Here is a 24,488-nt window from a genome sequence, read left to right on the forward strand (position 1 = left end):
CTCGCCGAGCAGGGAGCCTGATGCGGGACTCGATCCCGGGACTCCAGGATCATGACTTGAGCCGAAGGCAGTCGCTTAACCAACTGAGCCACCCAGGCGCCCCCCTGTAAAATGGTTCTAATAATCCTTACCTCATGTGGTTGTTGTCATTTAATGGTATGATATGTGCTTGGCATGTGGTAAGCACTTGATATATTAGTAATGATGATGGTAATGATAATACTCTGCTCATAACTTTTCAGTGGCTTCCCACTGCCCTAAAGTCTGTTAAAACTCTTGCCACACTTCCTTTAAGTTTTTGGTGCTTCAGTTTCCTTAAGTCCTCATATGTGTCATGTCTCCTCCTTCTTTAGGGTCTTCTTATAAGTTGTCCTCTCTTCAGAGAATAAGTGTCATTTCTTTAAATAGCTAATGGAAGTTAACTTTTCAAATCTCATTTAGTCCCCAAAATCACCTTTTTTGGGTGAACTTTTTGAGACCCTCCCAAGGTAGGTCGGGTCTTTTTGTTATGTATTCTCTTCCTTGAATTTGTAGCTTTTATCCCTGTTTGCAGATATTATTGTGTGTATGTGTTGTGTGTTTAAAGATTTTATTTATTTGACAGAGAGAGAGAGATAGTGAGAGCAGGAACACAAGCAGGGGGAGTGGGCGAGGGAGAAGCAGGCTTCCCGCCGAGCAGGGAGCCCGATGTGGGGCTTGATCCCAGGACCCTGGGATCATGACCTGAGCAGAAGGCAGACGCTTAACGACTGAGCCACCCAGGCGCCCATGTGTGTGTATTTTGATTAATGACTATCTCACGTATTTTTATGTGGACACAGACTGTTTATTATGCCTACCTACCATTGTGTCTTTAGCAAGGAACATAATGCATGGTATATAGGAGCTACTAAAAATATTTTTTCCATTAGTGAGGGATTATACTTTAGTATTTTTTCTTTTATTCTTCAATATTTGGTTAAGTTTATTTTTCAACACTGCTGCCTCCTTATCTTTAAAGCTGTCTGAAGTAGACAGTAGTTAATTACTAGCTTTTGTTATTGATAGGGAGATCTACCAAGGTGGCCAGAGTTTTTCTTCTCAGAATCTGTGTTATTCTTTTGGTATTGAAATAGGTTAGGAGTTAGTTTTTCCTCCTAGGATAAAGTGCTGGTCTTGAATTGCTGGGGGTTTCATTTTTTTTGTGGCGCTGGTCTATAGTTTGGAATTCAGATTTTCTTTTGCTTAAGTCTGTATTAGAAACAAACGTGAGGGCGCCTGGGTGGCTCAGTTGGTTAAGCGACTGCCTTTGGCTCGGGTCATGATCCTGGAGTCCCGGGATCAAGTCCCACGTCAGGCTCCCTGCTCAGCGGGGAGTCTGCTTCTCCCTCTGACCCTCCTCCCTCTCGTGCTTTCTCTCATTCTCTCTCTCGCAAAAAAAAAAAAAAAAAAAGGAAACAAACATGAAATATTTTAGGTTTACTGAAGTCCTTAAATATTCCTTATATTCCTTTATAAACATCTCATTTAAATGTTTTTGTTTTTGACTTCTGGGGAAGATAGCAGAGTACGAGGACCCTAAACTCACCTCGTCCCATGCATACAACTAGGTAATACATCAGTGCAAATAATCCAGAAAACAACCTGAAGACTGGCCAAACAAACTCCACAACTAGAGGTAGAGAACAGGCCACACTGAAGAGGGTAGGAAGGCTGAGGACTTAGTGGAAACCTAAACCTGTGGGTCTGTCCTCTGGAGGGAGGGAGCTGTGGATGCGGAGAGGGGCAAGAAACAGACTAGCACACCGGGGAGACTACATGGGGAAGGTGAATCCCCAAAGCATTTGGCTTTGACAATCAGAGGAGGAAATTTCATGAGTTACTGCAACAAGTGGGACTTTAAGCCTGGGACTTTAAAAAATTAGCAGGCTCACCTCCAGGAGAGCCCCGAGGGCGATACAAAGCTGAGTCTCCCCTCTTTTTTTTTTTTTTTTGAGAGAGAGAGATAGAGAAAGGTCCATATAAGTGGAGTGGGAGGGATGGACAGAGGGAGAGGGAGAGAGAGAATCTTAAGCATGCTGAGTATGGAGCCTGATGCTAGGCTTGTTCTTATGACTTTGAGATCATGACCTGAGCTGAAATCAAGAGTCTGCCACATAATCGACTTAGCCACCCAGATGCCCCTGTGTCTCCACTCTTAAAGAGGCAGCACTACAAACAGCCCTTAGAGATACTGCTTAGAAGCAGCAGTTTGAAAAATGCTTGGGGTGTATGGGAGGGAGGGAGAGTTGGTTACTAAACTCAGTTTGCTGAGGGACTTCTCTAAGAAGAAAGGAACTGCCAGGCACAGTTTCCTTCCTCTGCCCCCAGCATAATCACACAGCCACCTGCTAAAACTAGTACAGTGTTGGCATTCACTACCTAACTTGCTTACACTACACCCTTCCCCTCCAGCCAGGCCTGTGTCAGTCCTGGTGCTGTGGGTCCACTCCCAGAGAAGACATGTGCAAACCTTGCCAACACTACCTCTCTTGACCTCCTGCACAGGATGCTCATACTTTGTTAAAGCTGTACCGCCATTTGTGTATGCCCTTAGGGGAGCAGCTCCGTCTGGCCCAGTCTCAGTAGCAGCTGTGTGTCCCCTGTGGGAGAGGATCAGCACCACCTTGTTAAAAGTGTGTGCCTGCCCATTCCTTTCAAGAGCAAGAGATGTAGCTGACTTTCCTAACACACAGAAACAGACAGAGTTAGGCAAAATGAGGAGACAAAGTAATATGTCTTAAGTAAAAGAACAGGACAAAATCACAGCAAGAGACCTAAGTGAAATAGATAAGTAAATTTTAAGTAATGATTATAAAGTATTCACTGGACTTGAGAAAAGAGTAGAGGACATCAGTGAGACCCTTATAACAGAGAGGAAAAAAAGAACCAATCAGAGATGAATACAATAATTGAAATTAAAAATACACTTGATGGAATAAATAGCAGGCTAGAAGAAGCAGAGGAACAAATTAATGACCTGGAAGACAGAGTAATGGAAGTAATGAAGCTGAGGAAATGAGGGAAAAAACTATGCAAAATGAGACTTAGAGAACTCAGTGACTCCACCAAGCATAATAATATTTGTGTAACAGGGATCTCAAGAGAAGAAGAGAGAAAGGGGCAGAAATGGTGTGATCTCTTCAAAGTGCTGAGAGGAAAAAATCTGCATCCAAGAATGCTCTGTCCAGCAAGGCTATCATTTAGAGTAGAAGGAGATATAAAGAGTTTCTCAGATAAAAACTAAAGGAATTCATGACCACTAAACCAGCCCAAAAAGAATTATTGAAGGGGACTCTGAGTAGAAAGACCATAAGTGGGAGTATGAAAAGTAGGAAACACAAAAACAGTAAAAATAAGATATCTGTAAAAATCAGTTAGTGGATTCACAAAAGTATATAAAATATGACACCATATACTTAAAACATGGGATGGGAGAGGAATAAAGAATAGGTTCAAACTTAAGTGACCATCAAGTTAATATAGACTGCTGCATGCAGAAAATATTATATACAAACCTAATGGTAACCACAAATCAAAACCCAGTAATAGATATACAAAGAATAAGGAGAAAGGAATCCAAGTAAATTAGTAAAGAAAGCCAACAAACCGTGAAAGGAGCAAGAGAAGAAAGGATCAGAGGAAAACTACAAAAACAACCACAAAACAAATAACAAAATGGCAATAAATACATATCTATCAACAATTACTTTGGATAGGAATGGACTAACTGCTCCAATCAAAAGACATAGGGTGACAGGGTGGGTAGGAAAACAAGATTCATCTATATGTGTTTACAAGAGACTCATTTTAGACCTAAAAACACCTGCAGATTGAAAGTGAGGGGTTGGAGAAACATTTATCATGCAAATAGATGTCTAAAGAAAGCTGGGATAGCAATACTTAAGTTGGACAAAATAGACCTTAAAACTAAGGCTCTAACAAGAGACTAAGAAGGACACTTAGTAAAGGGGACAAGAAGATATAACAATTTAAAATATTTATGCATCCCACATGGGAGCAAATACATAAAACAGTTAATAAACATAAAAGAACTAATCAATAGTAATACAATAATAGTAAGGGACTTTTAACACTCTAGTTACATCAGTGGACAGATCATCCAACAAAATCAACAAGGTGGGAGCATCTGGCTGGCACAGAAGGGGGAGCATGCGACTCTTGATCTTGGGATTGTGACTTTAAGCCCCACGTTGGTTGTAGAGATTACTAAAAAAATAAATATAAAAATCAACAAGGAAATGGTGGCTTTGAATGACACACTGGATCAGATAAATCTAACAGATATATTTAGAACATTCCATCCTAAAACAGAAGAATACACATTCTTTTCAAGTGCACATGGAACCTTCTCCAAAAGAGAGCATATGTTAGGCCACAAAATAAGTCTAAACAAATTTTAAAAGTTTAGAGTCATACCATGCATCTTTTCTGACTACAATGCTATGAAACCAGAAATCAGCCAGAAGAAAAAATCTGGAAAGAGCACAAATACATTGAGACTAAATAACATGCTAGTAAGCAATGAATGGGTCAACCAAGAAACCAAAGAAATTAAAAATTGCATGGAAACAAATGAAAATGAAACACAGTGGTCCAAAACCTTTTGGGATGCAGCAAAAGCAGTTCTAAGAGGGAAGTTTATAGCAATACAGGCCTATCTCAAGAAGCAAGAAAATCTCAAATAAACAATTTAAGCTTACACCTAAAGGAGCTAGAAAAAGAACAACAAAGAAAACTCCAAACCAGCAGAAGGAGGGAAAAATGAAAGATTAGAGCAGAAATAAATGGTATAGAAATTAAAAACAAAACAAAACAGTGGAACAGATAAGTGAAACCAGGAGCTGGTTCTTTGAAAACATCGACAAAATTGATAAACCTCTAACCAGATTCATTTAAAAAAATAAAAAAGGACTCAAGTAAATAAAATCAGAAATGAAAGAGGAGAAATAACAACTGAAACCACAGAAATACAACTATAAGAGAATATTTTGAAAAATTATATGCTAACAAATTAGGCAACCTTGGAGAAATGGATAAATTCCTAGAAACATATAACCTCCCAAAACTGAATCAGGAAGAAATAGAAAATTTGAACAGACCGATTACCAAAAGTGAAATTGAATCAGTAATCAAAAAACTCCCGACAACCTGAAGTCCAGGACCAGATGTATTCACAGGTGAATTCGACCAAACATTTAAACAAGAGTTGGTACCTATTCTTCTTCAAACTATTCCAAAAAATAGAAGAGGAGGGAAAACTTCCAAATTCATTCTATGAGGCCAATACCAGCCCAATACCAAAACCAGATAGAGACACCACTGAAAGGGGTGCCTGGGTGGCTCAGTAATTGAGCGTCTCCCTTTGGCTCAGGTCATGATCCCGGGGTCCTGGGATCGAGCCCTGCATTGGGCTCCCCGCTCTGCGGGAAGCCTGCTTCTCCCTCTCCCACTCCCCCTGCTTGTGTTCCCTCTCTCGTTGTGTCTGTCTCTGTCAAATAAATAAATAAAATCTTTAAAAAAGAAAAAAACACACTACTGAAAAAGAGGACTACAGGCCAGTAGCTCTGATGAACATAGATGCAAAAATTCTCAACAAAATACTAGCAAACAAATTCAACACTACATTAAAAAATCATTCACCATGATCAAGTGGGATTTATTCCTGGGATGCAAGGGTGGTTCAGTATTTGGAAATCAATCAGTATGTATCACATCAATAAGAGGATAAAAACCATATTATTTCAATAGATGCAGAAAAAGCATTTGAGAAAGTACCACATCCGTTCATGTAAAAACCCTCAACAAAGTAGGTTTAGAGGGACCATACATCAACATAATAAAGGCCATTTAGGAAAAACCCACAGTGAACATCATACTCAATGGTGAAACACTCATAAAATAGAATACAGGTACAAAATCCCTTCCTCCAAGATTCTTATGGCAGATGTATTTTGGAATTTAGATTCAGATTTTGAAAGGCAATCCAGTGTGTGTGTGTGTGTATGTGTGTGTGTATATATATATATGTGTGTGTGTGTGTATATATATATATATGTAGTATTTTGTGTTTGGCAGCACTGAGTAATCAAGCATACCAATGTATCTGTAGTGTAACTTGGGTGTATTCACATTAAATTGGGTAAAGAAATGGTAAACACCTCAGCAGTTGAGGACTTGTTGGATCATATAGTAGTTCTATTTTTATTTTTTTTTAGAAAGAGCAAGTGGAGGTGGGGGTGGAAAGTCAGAGGGAGAGGGAGAGAGAGAATCCCAACCAGGCTCCATGCTCAGTGTGGAGCCCAATTCAGAACTCGATCCCACCACCTTGAGATCATGACCCAAGCCGAAATCAGGAGGCAGACGCTTAACTGACTGAGCCACCTAGGCGCTGCCATAGTTCTGTTTTTAATTTTTGGAGGAGCTCCCTACTGTTTCCATAGTGGCTACACCAATTTTCATTCTCAGACACATTAGGTTGAGTAACAAAAGCAAGTTGCAAAGAGAAGCATGTACAAATGACATCATTTATGTGAATTATAAACCAGTAATAGTGTGTGAGGGTGTGTGTGTGAGAGAGAGATCTGAAGAAAATAAGGCACATTGTTGATGGTGATTTCCTTTGTTGCATGTTTGAGGGTTTTTTTGTTTTTTGTTTTTTAAAGATTTATTCACCAGTTTTAGAGAGAGTGTGCACACTTGTGAGCTGGGGGTAGTGGCAGAGGGAGAAGGAGAGAGAGAATCTCACACAGACTCCCTGTTGAGCTCAGAGCCCAATGAAGAGCTTGACTCGTGTCCCCATGATCTTGACCTGAGCCAAAACCAAGAGTTGGATGCTCAACTGACTGAGCCACCCAGGACCCCCTTGAATGAGTCTTTAAAACCCTAAGCTTCTGCCTTTTTCTCTTTTACCTGTTTAAGAATGTAAGGTTACCACTGAATTAGGTGATAGAACATCCTACAGAGCATGTTAGAACTGGAAGAGTTCTTAAATTTACTAAATTATTGTCTTTTAAGTGAAGTCATTACTAGTTAAATTATCGTGAATATTTAGTTTTTTTCAAACTTATACCTCTAACTCTTGATTTTTTTGTTGTTGAGATGTAGTTTACATACAGTGAAATGCATAGATAGATCTTAAGCATCATAGTTCTATGAATTTTGACAAATGCCAATACCGATATAATCTGCAGTCTTATCAAGATACAACATTTTCATCATCCCATAAAGTTCCCTGTACCCTTTCCCAGTTCGTATATTCCTTGCCCTCCAACAAATAGTGTTCTAATTCCTTTCATCTTAGATTAATTTTGCTTGTTTTAGAACTTCATAAATGGAATTATCAGTCTGTACTCTATTGTGTTTGGCTTCTTTTGCTCAGCATATTGTTTTTTACATTTATTCATGTTTTTGCATGTATCTGTAGTTATCCTTTTTATATTGAATAGTTTTATTTGTATGGATATTGCATAATCAGTTTATCCATTCTCATGTTGTTGGGGTTGTTTCCAGTTTTTGGCTGTTATGAATGAAGCTGTTGTAAACATTTTTTTTTTTAAGATTTATTTATTTTAGGGGGTGGGAGGGGCAAAGGAAGAGGGAGAGAGAAACTCAAGTGGACTCTGTGTTGTGAACCCAGAGCCTGACGTGGGGGTGGATCTCACGACCCTGAGATCAGACCTGAGCCAAAATCAAGAGTCAGTCACTTAACCGACTGCACCACCCAGGTGCCCCTGTTGTAAACATTTTTATTTATTTTTTTATTTTTAAAGATTTATTTATTTTAGAAAGAGAGAGGGTGTGAGTACAGGGAGGGACAGAGGGGGTAGGGAGAGAGAAACTTTAGCTGACTCCTTGTTGAGCTTGGAGCCTGATGCAGTGCTCCATCTCATGACCCTGAGATGATGACCTGAGCTGAAACCAAGAGTTGGATGCTTATCTGACTCTGCTACCCAGGGGCCCCGTAAATGTTTTTTATACACATGTGCTTGTGGACATGTTTTCATTTCTCTTAGGGAGAATCTAGGAGTATAATTGTTGGGTCATAGCATAGATACATTTTTAGCTTTATGAGAAACTGGCTGGGGCACTTGGGAGGCTCAGTTGGTTAAGCGTCTGCTTAATCAGAGTCCTGGGATCAAGTTCTGCATTGGGCTCCCAGCTCCGTGGGAAGTCTGCTTCTCCCTCACTCTCTGCCGCTCCACCTGACTCATGCTCACTTCTGCGCATGCTCTCTCTCAAATAAATCTTAAAAGAAAAAAGAAAAAAGAAAAAAACTTTATGAGAAACTGGCAGACTAATTTCCAGAGTATTGGTATACTTTCACATTCTGGTTGCTTCACATCCTTGCTAACATTGGTGTTGTTTACATTTTAGCTCTTCTAGTGGGTATGTAGTGGTATCTCATTCTGGTTTTAATTTTCATTTCCGTAATTACTAATGATATTGGTCACTTTTTCACTTGCACATTGGCTAGTTGTATATCTTCCTTTTCAAAGTATATAAGTCTTTCATTTTTAAAGCATCAGCATGTTTTTATTTGTGTTACAGGAATTGTTTATATATTCAGGATACAAGTCCTTTGACAGTTACTATTTCCCTCAGTATGTCGCTTACCAATTTATTTTTATAATGGTCACTTCGATAAAAGTTTTGATAAAATTTTAATTTTGATTAAGTCCAGTGTGTCAGTTTTTATTTTATCAAGTGTGCTTTCTAACATAGATGTCTAAATATATTTTACTTAAAAGTATTCAGTCAGATGAAGTGGTGGTGAAAGATTTTGTGGACATAGGCCTAAGTATTTGAATTGCAAATATGATGTGGTAAGTAAACTTTCTGCAAATATGGGTGCAGGAATTAAATATTTGAAAATAATGGTAACAAATGTATTTATTGGGGTTTATATGATAGAATTGGTGAGAGTCAGGAAAGCAAATTATTTTCCCTTTTTATACCCCATGAAGATTCCATCTGTTGTTCTTATTTGCGCTTAACAGTGCTGCTAAATCATGAAGCAATCTTTTATACTGTCTGTTTACTACCTAAATTAATTTCTTTTCTGTTTCTTCATTAACTTTTCAAAAAATTTTCATTAATTTTTATTTTTTTATTTTTTTAAAGATTTTATTTATTTATTTTGACAGAGACACAGCAAGAGAGGGAACACAAGCAGGGGGAGTGAGAGAGGTAGAAGCAGGCTTCCCGCTGACAGGGAGCCTGATGCGGGGTTCAGTCCCAGGACCCTGGGATCATGACCTGAGCCGAAGGCAGACGCTTAACAACTGAGCCACCCAGGCGCCCCTCATTAATTTTTAAAACTTTCTTTTACCTATTCCATTTTATTCTGTTTTTAAGATTTTTTTTTTTTTTATTTGAGAGAGAGAGAATGAGAGAGAGCGAGTACATGAGAGGGGGGAGGGTTAGAGGGAGAAGCAGGCTCCCTGCGGAGCAGGGAGCCCGATGCGGGACTCGATCCCGGGACTCCAGGATCATGACCTGAGCCGAAGGCAGTCGCTTAACCGACTGAGCCACCCAGGCGCCCCATTTTATTCTGTTTTTACAGAAGCATCTGCAAGAGTCTTAGTCATACCTTATTTGATGATTGCCAATGGAGAATATTAAAGGATTGTGTACAATAAATATTTGTATCTCAGTTACTTTCCAGAAAGATTTATGATTTTATCTATAAGAGCTTTTTATTTCTGTGGTGGTTGTTCATAATTTTATCCCCAGGTGCCTTTTTGTTCTTATCAAGCTTCTCTTTCTCTCCCTTTTTAATTACACTTTTGAAAGATTTGTTTTTGTGTAGAAAAATGTGGTTAAATTTTATGTGTTGATCTTACATTTATCAGGTTGCTGAACTCTTAATTATACAGGTGCCTTGTCTATAATTTTTTCTGAGTTTTCATCATATAATCCTGTATAATGACTCTTTCTTCTTTTCTGATTCTCCTACCTTTCATTTCTGACTACACCTGTTCTTAGTATTTCAGCAGTCTGTCACTTGCCTAGTGTAGTCAGTTTCATTCTGATTTGCTTAATAGATTTGATTTTTATAGGAAAGCTCATTTAGTAAAAAATATAAGTATTGAAATAAGATGTGAATAATTTTGGTGGTTTATTCTGGCTTACGGATGTTCTTTGTATATGTTTTATGTTGTTTTCTCCAGAGAGAATTAATTATATAAGTAATTTTGTTGGGCTTCATCTCAATTTAAAATTTTTTTTGCTGATAGTGTATGTGAAAGCATCTTAAGCAATAGCAGTGTACATGAATGCTTTTCTCTACGACTGTAAGGTCATGATCTCTTTGTACTCTCAGTATCAGTCTTCTTCTCTTTCTCTGGAGGAGAAGGTGGGGGAGGAAGAAAGAAATTCTATAGTTTCTGATAAGCTGTGGGCACACAGTGACTTCAGTGTTGACACAGCTCTGTGGGACACAGACATCAGCCCCTGTCAGCTTTATGTTGTGTTCTGCAGCTGAATATCAGCAGGGACTCCCTTCAGATTGCTAAATTTCTTGCTTCCTGTGTGTACTCATTCAGCAAAATCTACTCCCCAAAGCAGCATTGCCAAGATTAGATGTTAATCACTTTCATAGCTGATGGATATCACCTAACTCTTTGTTCTTTATTTTTCTTTCTTTTTGATTCACATACCAATATTTCAGTGACTAAATTTGGGGATTTTGTTAACTCATTTACCTTTGTTGCAGGTGTTTGCAACTTTTGTGTTGCAGAGAATGAAGAAAGAAGTGAATTTGATACTTGAAATGCTGCTGGAATGAACAGTATCTTTTTGGTAGCTTGTAGTTGCAGTTGTTACTGCTGCCATTGCAATTGTTACTGCTGAGTGTTCTCAGGTTAAACATTTATGGAAGTGGTTGTTACAGAATCCCTTTGCTGCTGGTGTGGTGTTGTTTTTAAGTTATTTGGATGTTATTTATAATGAAATGGATCTCTTCAATCCTGTTACTGCTTAGCATGATATTTTTACTATTTTAGTTTCTGGTTTGGAGTACTATCCTTTCTATACTTCCTTTACCAGTTCCTTCTTCCCTTTTTCTCTTTCTTCCAGTTTGGCAAGTCAGAACAGGCTTTCTAGAGGACATAATGCCTGAGCTAAGAAAGTAGAATTTAAATGGGAGTGAGAGGGGAAAGGGCAGAGACCACATAAGTAGAGGTGAAGGCGTAAAAGGTAGTATGGCGATTTGGGTAACAAAAAATAATTTGGAATTTCTAGGACTTGTGGTAAAAGTGGTTTATTGTTACTTGAATTGTTGATTATCTCTATGAGGCCATAAAATATAAAATGTACAGTTGACCCTTGAGGAACGTGGAGATAAGGGGCACTGTTCCCTGCACAGTTGAAAATCTGCGTATAACTTTTTACTCCCACCAAAATTAACTATTAATAGCCTACTATTGACTAGAAGTCTTACTGATAACATAAACAACACAGATTTTGTATGTTATATGTATTATATACTATATTCTTATAATAAAGCAAGCTAGAGAAAAAAAAAGTTATTAAGAAAATCATGAGGGGGTGCCTAGGTGGCTAAGTCGTTAAGTGTCTGCCTTTGGCTCAGTTCATGATCCCAAGGTCCTGGGATCGAGCCCCACATCAGGCTCCCTGCTCTGTCGGAAGCCTGCTTCTACCTCTCTCACTTCCCCTGCTTGTGTTTCCTCTCTCGCTGTGTCTCTCTCTGTCAAATAAATAAAATCTTAAAAAAAAAAATCATGACGAAGGGGCGCCTGGATGGCTCATTTGGTTAAGTGTGTGCCTTCGGCTCAGGTCATGATCCCAGGGTCCTGGGATTGAGCCCCATGTCGGGCTCCCGGCTCAGTGGAGCCTGCTTCTCTCTCTCCCTCTGCTCCTCCCCCTGCTTGTGCTCTCTCGCTCTCTCTGTCAAGTAAATAAAAAAAGTCTTTAAAGAGAAAAAGAAAAAATTATGAGGAAGAGAAAATGCGTTTACAGTTAAAGTACTGTACTGTTTTCTTTTTTTTAAGATTTTTAAAAAATTTGTATCTCTGTCAAATAAATAAAATCTTTAAAAAAATAAAATTTGTGATAGGGTATAGTGCTGGTGGGTCTGTGTAACTGCGTTTTATCAATTTCTAAGCTTTGTTTTTTGGACAAGAACTCTATGTGCTTTGTATAGTACTAAAAGTATGAAAGGTTCTTGTTTACTGTTGATTATCTGAAAATGCTTCTCTTTGCTTTGGATCAAACATGAACAAATTCAGGGACGCCTGCTGGCTCAGTCAGTGGAGCATGTGACTCTTGCTCTCCGGGTTGTAGGTTTGAATGTCATATTGGGTGTAGAGATTACTTTAAAAAAAATACAACATGAATAAATCCAGAGTATATAGTTAACATTTTTTGTTAGGATTGTCTTTTGTATTTTGGATAGTTTGTATTTAAGATAAAATTTTTTTGTGATAGTTGGTAAAGAATTAATTGTTAAGAAGATGAATGATTCATTGTATTATAGGGGAAAGATACAGCTTTCCAGGGAAATTTGCATGTACTATCTACTAGCTGTTTACTTTCAAAATAATTCTCAAAATTTGTTTTGGTCAGTCTTTCATCAAAAATTTATTGAGCACTTACTATACCAAGCACTGTGCTGTGCCCCCGAGTAAAGAGATGACAGCCCCAAGTCCTAGAAAGTTTTTATTGAAGACAGAAACAAAGAAATACATTTCAGGTTAGTCTGGCAAGTGCTATTGTTTAGGGATATAGTAATGTGGCAGTACAGATCAGAACATCAAATACCCTGAGGAAGCTGTAAGCTTGACTCAGATGACTTCAGTAAGAATTATTATAAGCTCTTTTGCATCTTACATGAATAAAGTTCCGTAATGTATACATTTATATGTTTCAGAAAAAAAATTGTTCTTAATTTAACATAAAATGGTGCAATACTGGTACTTTTTCTAACTGGTCATCTTAACAAATAGTGCATTGAGTTCTCCATGATGTATTGTTTGTAATGACCATTTTCTTGTATCCATAATACAGTAGTCCCCCCTTGGCATGGTTTTGCTTTCTGTGGTTTCAGTTACTGGTGGTCACTTGTGGTCCGGAAGTAGACCTCATTTTTCCTTCTCATTTACTGTTAGAAGGTCACTAATAGCCTAACACTACCTCACAATGCCTGCGTCATTCACCTTCAGTTTGTCACATAGGCATTTTATTATCTCACATCATCATCAGAAGAAGGTTGAGGACAGTACAATGAACTATTTTGAGAGAGAGAGAGAGAGAGAGACCACATTCACATAACTATTATTACAGCATATTATTGTCATTGTTCTATTTTATTTTAGCTTTTTTTGTTAATCTCTTACTATGCCTAATTTACGAATTAAATTTTTATCATAGGTATGTATGTATTGGAAAAAACATAGGGTATATAGGATTTGGTACTATCCATAGTTTTAGGCATCCACTGGGGGTCTTGGAACATATTCCCGTGGAAAAGGTGGGGGGGGGGGGGGGATACTGTATTTTTTTTTTTTTCCTAACTAAAAATAGCTCTAGACTGCAAAGTTCTGTCATTTTAGAAATCAGGATAAACTGGATCAAAGTGTTCTGTTGTTCCAAGAAACTAATGATTATATTTGGGAAGTTCTGCCTCACAGGAGCTTCTGATATTTATCTAAAACATATTGTATGAAGGGTTGCTGTGATCTTCTGTAGTTTTTGCAGATAGATGTATTATTTTTCTAATAAAAGTCATAGTCCCTGTCAGAGATTTAAGAATTTTCATTACTGTTATTCACAGTATCCTACCATTTCACTGAGATACAGCTTGGCATAATAACAACACAATCCTTGGAGTAAATTTTAAGCTGTTACTTTCCAGTCTTTCCAGATCAACTGAATGTCAGGGTGAAAAGTGGTAGACTAGTAAGTGTTGGTATAACATTTGGAATGTGAGAAGTGTGAGATCGTTTTGGAGAGTGTCATGAGCAGAATTCCCAAATAGAAATTCTCCTAATGTCTTACAACTGAGATCTTCCCTTTAAATTCATTCTGTTTCTGGCTGATCATTATAAATGTTTGTGAGATGTGCAGGTTTGCTCATTTTATTATCTGTATGAGTATGCTGGAAAAGGAGTAGATCACCAGAATTGAAAATTCACTACTTGCTAAGCATAATAGCAAAACCAGAAACTATGAAAGAAACATTTGGTATGTTTGCACTAAAAAATAAAACCTCTATGATAGCCACCATAAACTTTGTTAAAAGAAAAATGTCAGACTTGGAAATATATTTGTAACATAGATAGCAGGCAAAGATTATTTAATCCACTTAGGAAAATAACAAAACGGGCAGAGAACAAGAACAGATGAGTCACAAAGGAAGGAATACAAGGTGCCAGTAGATATGTGGATAGATACTCAGCCATGCTTGTAATTGAAGAAATGCCAGCAAAAGAAAGAAAATACCCAGAGTTTTCAAATGTGTGGGAAATGGCCACTCCCAGATACGGTTTGGTGTTAAGTTTAAATGTGTACAGACCTTTTAGAGATAATTTTAATATATATCAAATTATAATTGCATATCCTCCAGTTCAGCAATTCCACCTTTGACAATTTATCCCTAGGAAAAATTTGGATACATGTACAAAGATAGACATATGAAGGTGCCTGTTGTAATAGTGAAAACCGAGAACCAACCTAAATATTTATCAGTAGTCATAAATAAATAATTTAATATCTATACATTGCAGTTTTATGGCAGGCATCATTTTTTCCTCATTTTCTTTATTGTAAAATACACCTTACATTTACCATCTTTTTTTTTTTTTTAAAGATTTTATTTATTTATTTGACAGAGAGAGAGAGGGAGGCACAAGCAGGGAGAGCAGCAGGCAGAGGGAGAAGCAGACTCCCCACTGAGCAGGGAGCCTGATGCTGGACTCGATCCCTGGACCCTGGGATCATGACCTGAGCCAAAGGCAGTTGCTTAACCTACTGAGCCACCCAGGCGCCCCTTACATTTACCATCTTAACTATTTTTCAAGTGTACAGTTCAATGACATAAAGTACATTGTTGTGCAAACATTACCACCATCCATCTCCAGAACTCTTCATCCTGTAAAATTGAATCTCCATATCCGTTCAACAGTGGCTCCCCATCCCTCCCCAACCCCCACTTTTTCCAGGCCCTGGCAGCCACTCTTCTACTTTCCACATCTATAAATTTGACTACTCTAGATACCTCATGTAAATGGAATCATATAATATTTGTCTTTTGTGACTGATTTATTTAGCGTAATGTCCTCAGATTTCACCCATGTTGTAGCCTGTGTCAGAATTTCATTCTTTTTTAAGTTTAAAATATAGGCATTTTTAGAATTTAATTTTTGAGTGGGTAGAACATCTGTTCAAATTCAAGAGGAAGGTTGGGAGGAGGGAAGATGGGAAGCGATTGCTGATTGGCATGGAATTTCTCTAAGGGGTTATGGAAATGTTCTAGAATTGGTACTGTTTGATGTACAACTTTTAATATGCTAAAAGCCACTGAATTATACACTTAAAACAGGTGAACTTTATGGTATGTGAATTGTATTTCAGTAAAGCTGTTACTAAAAAAATTTCAGTGTCAATTATACTTCAGGTAAAAAAATTTTCAAGAGGAATACAATAAATTTCTAATAAAGTGTTTTTAGAAGTTGTCCCTCAACTATTCTAGTTTTACTTTTTTTTTTTTTATATTAGAGCGAGAGATAGAGAGGGAAGGACAGAGGGAGAGGGAGAGAGAGAATCCCAAGCAGGCCCCACACTCAGCACAGAGCCGGTTACAGGGCTCGATCTCATGACCCTGAGAGCATGACCCGAGCCGAAATCAAGAGTTGGATGCCCAACCGAGTCACCCAGATGCCCTCTTGTTTTGCTTTTTAAAAAAATTGTGTGACTTTCCAGAAATATTTTTATTTCTTATGCATATTTTATTTATAGTAAATAGTAAATATTACTCCCCCACTTTTAACAAAAGTGGTAGTAAATTGAACATGGTGTTCTACACCAAGCAGACATCTCTGAAGTCTGTTTTTCTTAGTTTTAGGTAGAAAGGTTTTTTTTTTTAAATTACAAAAGGAAAAAAAAATAAATCACAGAAGGATTACATGGTTAGATAGTATAGAAAAGTATGAAGCGAAATGTAAAAGCTGTCCATACCCAGAGATAGTCATTGGTAATTGTATATCCTTTTTAGACTTTTATCTCCATGTATATATACTCTTTTAAAAATTAGAATTGAGGGGTGCCTGGATGGCTCGGTCGGTTGGGTGTCTGCCTTCGCTTCGGGTCCTGATCCCAAGGGTCCTGGAATCGGGCCCCGCATTGGACTCTCTGATCGGTGGGGAGTCTGCTTCTCCCTCTCCATCTGCCTTTCCCCCTTCTTGTGCTCTTTCCCTCTCTCTCACTCTCAGATAAATAAATAAGATCTTAAAAAAAATAAAAATTAGAACTGAGATCATCCTATACTTGGTATTGTGTAGTCAGCTTTTTTACGCTTAAAACAATATATTGTGATCATAGTTTTTAATCACTAAATATGATCTTCATTGTTATTCTTTTTATGGATGCATAGTATTAAATTGTGTGGACATTTTTCATTTGCTGTAGCTCATCACCTATTAATATCTATTTAGGTTGTTTCTAATTTTGTCACTATTATAAACAAGAATGAGTATCTTTGTACATACACCTTTGTACCCTTGCCAGGTCATTTCTTGAGATATTTACTACACTGCTATTTTGTAGTCCACCAAATTTTTTTAACAACATATGTTTTAAAATATAAATTATAAAGATTTCCATTTTATAGAGATTACTATCTCTATAAAAAGATGGTGCAGGTATTTAAATCCTTATTTATTTTTAAATATGAGGAATCTGAAATGCAGAAAGTGGCATTGTGTCCAAAATTGCATAGCAGTTAGTGTGAGAGATGGCGCTAAAACTCACGTCTTCTGATTGTGGGTTAGTGTTCTTTCCACCGTGGCATACTGCCAGTCCTTAAATATCTTCAGGACAAGGGGTGATTTTGTTGTTGCTTCTTCATTTCTAAAAATATGATTCTTGTGACATACTTTTGGATTCTTTGTATAATGTGCTACAATTTATCCATTCAGATTAAAGGTACATATACCTTCATTAGGGGTACAGGCTAAAGATATGCCCTCTCAAACATTTTGTAGTTTATCTGCATTAATATCTTCATTTAATTACTCACCTATATTCTTATCTTTCCCTGTATGAAAAGCTCTCATAGTCTGTTTTTTTTTCCCCCTCTTTTGAAAGCTTTAAGTCATTTTATTTTCTCTGGGTAATACTAGTTTCAGTGGGTTGGAAGAATAGCTTTGGTTTCAATGACAGCTCCATTATTTACTATGTGATCTTGGGCAAGTTACTTAAATCTCTGCAAGGCTAGGGTCATCATCCGTAAAATCAAAATAATAGTACATGTGCCATGGGGATTAAGTGAATTAACACATAAAAAGTGCGTGGCACAATTTGGTAGATACTACTCATTAAATGTTAGTTATTATTTAGTATGTGAATTTAAATCCTTAAAAGTCATTTTGTGTTTTGATATCCTTTGTATTTTTTTGTGAAACTTTTTTTAAAAATTAATTTGAGAGAGCATGTGCGTGAGTGTGGGGGGAGGGGCAGAGGGAGAGAATCTCAAGCAGACTCCCTGCTGAGCGGGGAGCCCAGTGTAGGACTCTGTCTCACAACCCTGAGATCATGACCTGAGCTGAAATCAAGAGTTGGACAGTCAACTGACGGAGCCATTTAGGTACCCATTTTGGTGAAACTTTTGTATGATGTGTTTGTATTCCTGTAGATTTCCCCTTTTTCCTCCCCTGCCCTTTAGTTCTATGTAATACCTTCTACTGATTTTGAACAATATCTTTATTTTGTCATGGTTCATGCAAAGTGAGGCGCTGTCGTACTTACCTTGTTTCCTGTTGGGAATAAACACAAGTTAAATAACTGAGATTTTATAGATTATCTCAATCATTTTTTTAAGACAATGTAAAACAGAATAATGCGAATCCTAATTTATTGAATTCAGGGTTCTGAGAGCCGTGGTAGCTACTTTCTGACTGACTTCCCCAATCTGCTTCGTTTTTTCTACTTGAGGAGGAAAGCTGATTTGGGGTTTTCTTTTTTGTCTTGATTCTAGCACATGCAGATGACAATCCAGGCTCTCCAGGATGAATTGCGGATCCAAAGGGACCTGAACCAGCTGTTTCAGCAAGACAGTAGCAGTAGGACTGGTGAACCCTGTGTGGCAGAGCTGACGGAGGAGAACTTTCAGAGGCTACATGCTGAGCATGAGCGGCAGGCCAAAGAGCTGTTCCTTCTTCGAAAGACTTTGGAGGAAATGGAGCTGCGTATTGAGACTCAGAAGCAAACCCTAAGTGCTCGGGATGAATCCATCAAGAAACTTCTGGAGATGTTGCAGAGCAAAGGACTTTCTGCTAAGGCTACTGAAGAAGACCATGAGAGAACAAGACGACTGGCAGAGGCAGAGATGCATGTCCACCACCTAGAAAGCCTTTTGGAGCAGAAGGAAAAAGAGAACAGTATGTTGAGAGAGGTGAGTGACTGCTTTTTCCCTTAAGACTTACTGATGGTCTTTTCTGAATAGTCAGCATCTTAGCTTAGATAAATTTATATGTTCTACTGAGTTAGTAGAAAGTAATTTCTTCTTTGGTGTTTAAGTGCTTCACTGATTTCTCTTTTGATTGGCTCTCTTGCGTGAGATGGCATTGACTGGTATGTATACTGGCTTGATAACTTTCTGTATCTTTTTCCCCCCTCCATCTGGTTTCTGTAGACTCATTTTGTTGCTAGAGGGGCAGAGAATTTTCTTTGTTACTCATCTCTTAATTTGTTCATAGAGACACACGCAACAAAACCAGAATCAGAGTACCTAATTATTATTTAATTTTATTATTTATTTATTTATTTTTAAGATTTTATTTATTTATCTGAGACAGAGAGAATGAGAGAGACAGAGAGCACATGAGAGGGGGGAGGGTCAGAGGGAGAAGCAGGCTCCCTGTGGAGCAGGGAGCCCGATGCGGGACTCGATCCCGGGACTCCAGGATCATGACCTGAGCCGAAGGCAGTCACTTAACCAACTGAGCCACCCAGGCGCCCTATTATTTAATTTTAGAATATTACTAAGAGAAAGTAAGTGGTTACCTCAGTTTAGGTGTGCTTATATAGTCCTTGGCAGTAGTAATGGATGTTTGCCCTGTGGTTTCCATGGAAACTTGCCTTGCTGTAAAAGATACGTAATAAAAATCATTTGCTGCCATGGAGGCACAGTGAGAAAGAATGATACAGAGGCACACTGCAGTTATTTTTTATAGAGGAAACTCAGACTTTAGCTGACCACTGTGACTGTTGATAATTCTTTGCTTTTCTAGGTAATGATTCATTTTAAGGAAGTACAAATGAAAAATTCATCTTACATTGAATTAAAAAAATTGACATATAATTCTCTATATGTGGCCAGAGACTTTAGCCATTTGGATGGGGAAAAAAATCTCAGAACTGTGTTAGTTTCAGTCTGAATGAAATATGAGGAAAGAAATTAAAAAAAGGTGGAATATTCCCAAAACAGCAAAATAGCAACTTTAAAATACTACTTCTATATTTGAAGTTCTATAACTTCTCCTTTTATAAAAATTCTGAAATATTTATTTACAGTGAGGATATTTTATTTTTGATAAAGGGGAAATTCAGTGTTTTTTAAATAACATGATTTTATTACACAGTAAAGTCACTGTAGGTTATTGTAGTAAGATTAGGAAATAGATTAGCAAAAAATCAAAACCCCAGGTATTATTACCTAGCGATAACTGTTATGTATATGTTTACAGTCATTTTTATTATGTATACATTCTTTTTATATTTCTTTCTCTTAAAAAGGTAGAATACTCGGGGCACTGGGTGGCTTAGTCGGTTGAGCATCTGACTCCTGATTTTAGCTCAGGTCATGATCTCAGGGTTGTGCAATCGAGGGATCGAGCCCTGTGTCCTAGGGCTCTGCACTCAGCAGGGAGTCTGCTTGGGATTCTCTCTACCCCTTTCCCCCTGCGCTCTCTTGCTCTCTCTCTCAAATAAATAAATCTTAAAAAAAAAAAAAGAATGCTATCCATTAGTATTGTCTAATATAACTTTCTGTGATGATGGAAATGTTTTGTATCTGCTCTGTTCATTATGGTAGCCACTAGTTACATGTGCCTATTGAGCCCTTGCAATGTGGCTAGTGTGACTGAGGAACTGAATTTTAATTTCTATTTAAATATAATTAATCCAGAATTAAATTTAGTTAGTCAAATTTAAAGTGTCTACATGCAGCTAGTGGCTACATATTAATGCAGGTATGCATAATGCAATGTCACCTGCTTTTCTTAATAATTTGTTTTGACCACCTTTCTTTGGTCAGGTACAGGTAGGGTTTTGTAATTTCTAATGAATTTATAAAGTTCCATTGCATTTATTTGAATACCTTTTGCTGTTGAAAATTTTATTTTCATATTAATTTTTCAGTATTATAAAACTGCTGCACTGAATATCCTTAACCATGTATCTCTGTACATTAATTTTTGTGTTTAGGATAAATTCCTAGAAATGAATTTGCTCAAAGTGTGTGTACATTTTTGAAACTGAATAATCTTATCTTCCAGAGTGATTGGACCAGTTTATGTTCCTAGCTGCATATAATGTGTTCTTATGATTAATCTGCAGCTATGTACATGTTACGCTCTTCAAATTATCAGACTGTAATATTTTAGAAAATTGTTAATCAACTGCTGTGTCAAGGAACATTCTGAGTTTGTTTCAGTTTACTTTCAATTTACTTTACTTTATGACCTGGCCATAGAACACTGTTAGAGAAGTTGTGATAATCTTATACTAGCATGCAACATGAAGTCTGTACCAACATCATGAATTTTGAATGTTAGGTTTTTAGTGCTTCTGTTCTGAATATTTCGACCTATGCCCATTTATTTATTTTAAAAAAATTTAAATTGAAGTAGAGTTGACATACAATGTTATGTTATTTTCAGGTGTACAATATGGTGATTTGACAAGCCTATACATAATGTGCTATGCTCACAACAGTATTTGCTACCATTTGTCACCATACAGTGCTATTACAATACCATTGACTATATTTCCTCTGCTGTACCTTTTATCCTTGTCACTTATTCATTCCATAACTGGAAGCCTCCCCTTTACCCATTTTGTCCATCCCCCCAACCCATCTGCCCTCTTGGAACCATCAGTTTGTTCTCTGTATTTTTGGACTGTTTCTGCTTTTTGTTTTTTCTTTTATTTTGTTTTTTAGATTCCACAAATAAGTAAAATCATATGATATTTGTCTTTGTCTCACTTTTTGCACTTAGCATAATACCCTCTAGGTCCATCCATGTTGTCGTAAGTGGCAAGATCTCATTCTTTTTTATTATGCCTATTTAATTTTGAGTTTTGGAGTTAATAAGGGGTGAATAGTTAAGGATTGTGAAAAGCCACATTGTTATTCTGGCAGAGAACAAGCAGAAATACGGTGAATTTGAAAAACCAGTAGGAAAAAACCCATGAATTTAAGGCTGATTTTCAAGTAACAAGCTCTACAAATATCAAGTCCCACTTATGTACATAATGTGGAAAGAAATACAGGTCTTGTCAATCATACCAACACACAATTCCAGTTGCTGTTAGTAACATAGCATCATTTTATAGGAGACAGAATCATACGAATTAAAATCTTTAAGAGCAAGTAGAAATGATTGCTTCAGAAACAAATGTTCTTTTTTAAAAAAGATTTATTTACTTATTTTAGAGAGAGCAAGCATAAGTTGGGAGGGGGGCAGAGGGAAAGGAAGAAAAGCAGACTCCCTGCTGAGGGAGAAGCCCTAAGTGGGGCTTTATGTCACAACCCTGAGATCATGACCTGAATGAAATCAAGAATCAGATGCTTAACCGATGAGCCACCCAGGTACCCCTGGAACCAAATATAAAAAAAAAAGAAAAAGAAAAAGAAATCTTTAGAATTCTTGTTTTCTTTTCAGTTTCTCCTATTTACCTTCAAGACTTAGACCAAATTTCAGTTCTTTTGTGAAGTTTTCCTTGTGTAGCTTTATACATATATGTAGATGAATCAATCATATTATAGTATATTTATATTTACATGTATGTTTCTTCATCATTCACTTAATTTTTTGCATCAAAGATACATTTTTTTAAAGATTTTATTTATTTATTTGAGAGAGAGAATAAGATATAGAGAGAGAGCATGAGAGGGGGAGGGTCAGAGGGAGAAGCAGATTCCCTGCTGAGCAGGGAGCCCGATGCGGGACTCGATCCCGGGACTCCAGGATCATGACCTGAGCCGAAGGCAGTCGCTTAACCAACTGAGCCACCCAGGCGCCCCTCAAAGAAACATTTTTTTAAAAAAGATTTTATTTTATTTTTATTTTTTTGAGAGAAATAGACTGCGAGCTGGGGGGTGGGGATGGGGTGGAGGGGCAGAGGGAGAGAGAGAGAATCTTAAGCTCCATGCCCAGCACAGAGCCTAACACAGGGCTCAATCTCATAACCTTGAGATCATGATCTGAGCTGAAATCAAGAGTTGGTCACTTAACCAATTAAGCCACCCAGGCGCCCCTAAAGATCTTATTTTTAAGTAATCTCTATACCCAACGTGGGGGTTGAACCCACAGCCCTGACCATGCTCCTCTTACTGAGCCATCCAGGTGCCCCCAAAGATACATTTTTTTAAAAGTTTACTTTGAAGATTTATGTATTAGAGAGAAAGAGGGGTGTGCATGTGCATGTGCACACGTGTGGCGGGAGGGGAAGAGGGAGAGAATCCTTAAGCAGACTTCTCCTGAGCCGGAAGCCCAACCTGGGGCTTGATCTTACAACCCTGAGATCATGACTTGAGCCATAATCAAGAGTTGGAAGCTTAACTGACTGAGCCAACGTGGTGCTCCACCAAAGATACATGTTTTTTTTTAAAAAATCTTTATTTTGCCAGTGTCTAACAAATACACAGTGGGTACTCGAGAAATGTTAGTTGAATAAGTTGAAATGCAGGCAAAAAATTTAAACCTGGAACTTACAGAAAGGATAGAGTTTTGAGTTTTTTTTTTTTCCCTGGTGTGACCGGGTACTAAAACCTGATGAAGATTTGAAAACAAGTTAAACCCCAAAGCTAGTTTTGCTTATGAGTTCACTTACACATATTATAAATAAAATATTAGCAGATAGAATCAGCATTATGGTAAAATGATAATACTCCGATCAAAAGGAGTTTATTCCAGGAATGCCAGAATGGCTCAATATATCATACATAGTTATAGTTTGTATTAGGTAAAAGGAAAAGAGAACCTTGTGGTATTTGACGGTTGTCTCAAAGATATTAGATAAAATGTTACAGATATTTTCATAGAAAATGAAACAAAATGAACTAAAAATAAGGATTGAATGTTACTTTTATGGTAAGATTTAAATAAATAATAACATAATAAATGTATATTATAAACATATTTCAAACTAATAGCCAGCATCAAGCTTACTGTGACATACTAGAAATGCCTGTTGAAGTTAGAAAGAGGTCAAAAATGGTTGTGTTCATCAGTATTTAACATTATTTTGGAAGTGTTAGGTAGTGCAATTAGATAAGGAAATGCCATAAATAATATCAGTAATGATAATGGAAAGGATATGGCTAAATTGTCATTACAGTGTAGATGGGAATATTAATATAAAGATGTCACTTTACCCCAAATCTGTAAATTTAATGTAATCACAATAGGAATGATTTTGAAACATGCCCTAATGACGTTGTAGTTTATTTGCAAGAAGAACAGTGCAGGAACACTTGCTTAAACAGATCATGATGCACGTATTTGAAATCCAGTGTTATTAAAATGTGTGGTACTAGCACAGCAATAGATAGCTAGATCAATGAAACAGAATAGGATCCAGAAATAATATAGTTTTCAGTATATGATGGATGTTTTGAAATAGTGGCCATCCATTTGGAAAACAGTTATATCATTATATCAAATTAAATTCTGGATGAAATAAAGAGCTACTTTTTAAAACATGAAAACACTAGAAAATATAAGCAAAAAGCTTTTATTTTTTTATTTTTTAAAGAATTTTTTATTTATTCATTTGAGATAAGAGAGATACAGAGAGAGACAGAGTAGGAGCAGTGGGGAGAGGAAGAGGGAGCAGAAGAAGAGGGAGAAGCAGACTGCTTGCTGAGCAGGGAGCCCAATGTGAGGCTCGATCCCAGGACCTGGAGATCATGATCTGAGCCAAAGGTAGACGCTTAACCGACTGAGCCACCCAGGCGCCCCAGTAAAAAGCTTTTAATATAATCT

At 37.3% G+C, this 24,488-nt stretch overlaps 1 protein-coding gene across 3 annotated transcripts in view; it reads left to right on the forward strand.

Annotated features, from left to right (window-relative positions):
- ERC1 (ELKS/RAB6-interacting/CAST family member 1) overlaps positions 1 to 24,488 on the forward strand; it is a 511,631-nt gene that overhangs the window by 35,609 nt on the left and 451,534 nt on the right. For all 3 annotated transcript variants that reach the window (XM_044914971.1, XM_044914972.1, XM_044914973.1), the window contains exon 2: positions 18,254 to 18,670. In XM_044914971.1, coding sequence (XP_044770906.1) covers positions 18,254 to 18,670 — 417 coding nt within the window. The remainder of the gene's footprint in view (positions 1 to 18,253; positions 18,671 to 24,488) is intronic.

The sequence above is a fragment of the Neomonachus schauinslandi genome, chromosome 5 (genome assembly GCF_002201575.2).
Source record: "Neomonachus schauinslandi chromosome 5, ASM220157v2, whole genome shotgun sequence".
NCBI classification, from domain to species: domain Eukaryota; kingdom Metazoa; phylum Chordata; class Mammalia; order Carnivora; family Phocidae; genus Neomonachus; species Neomonachus schauinslandi.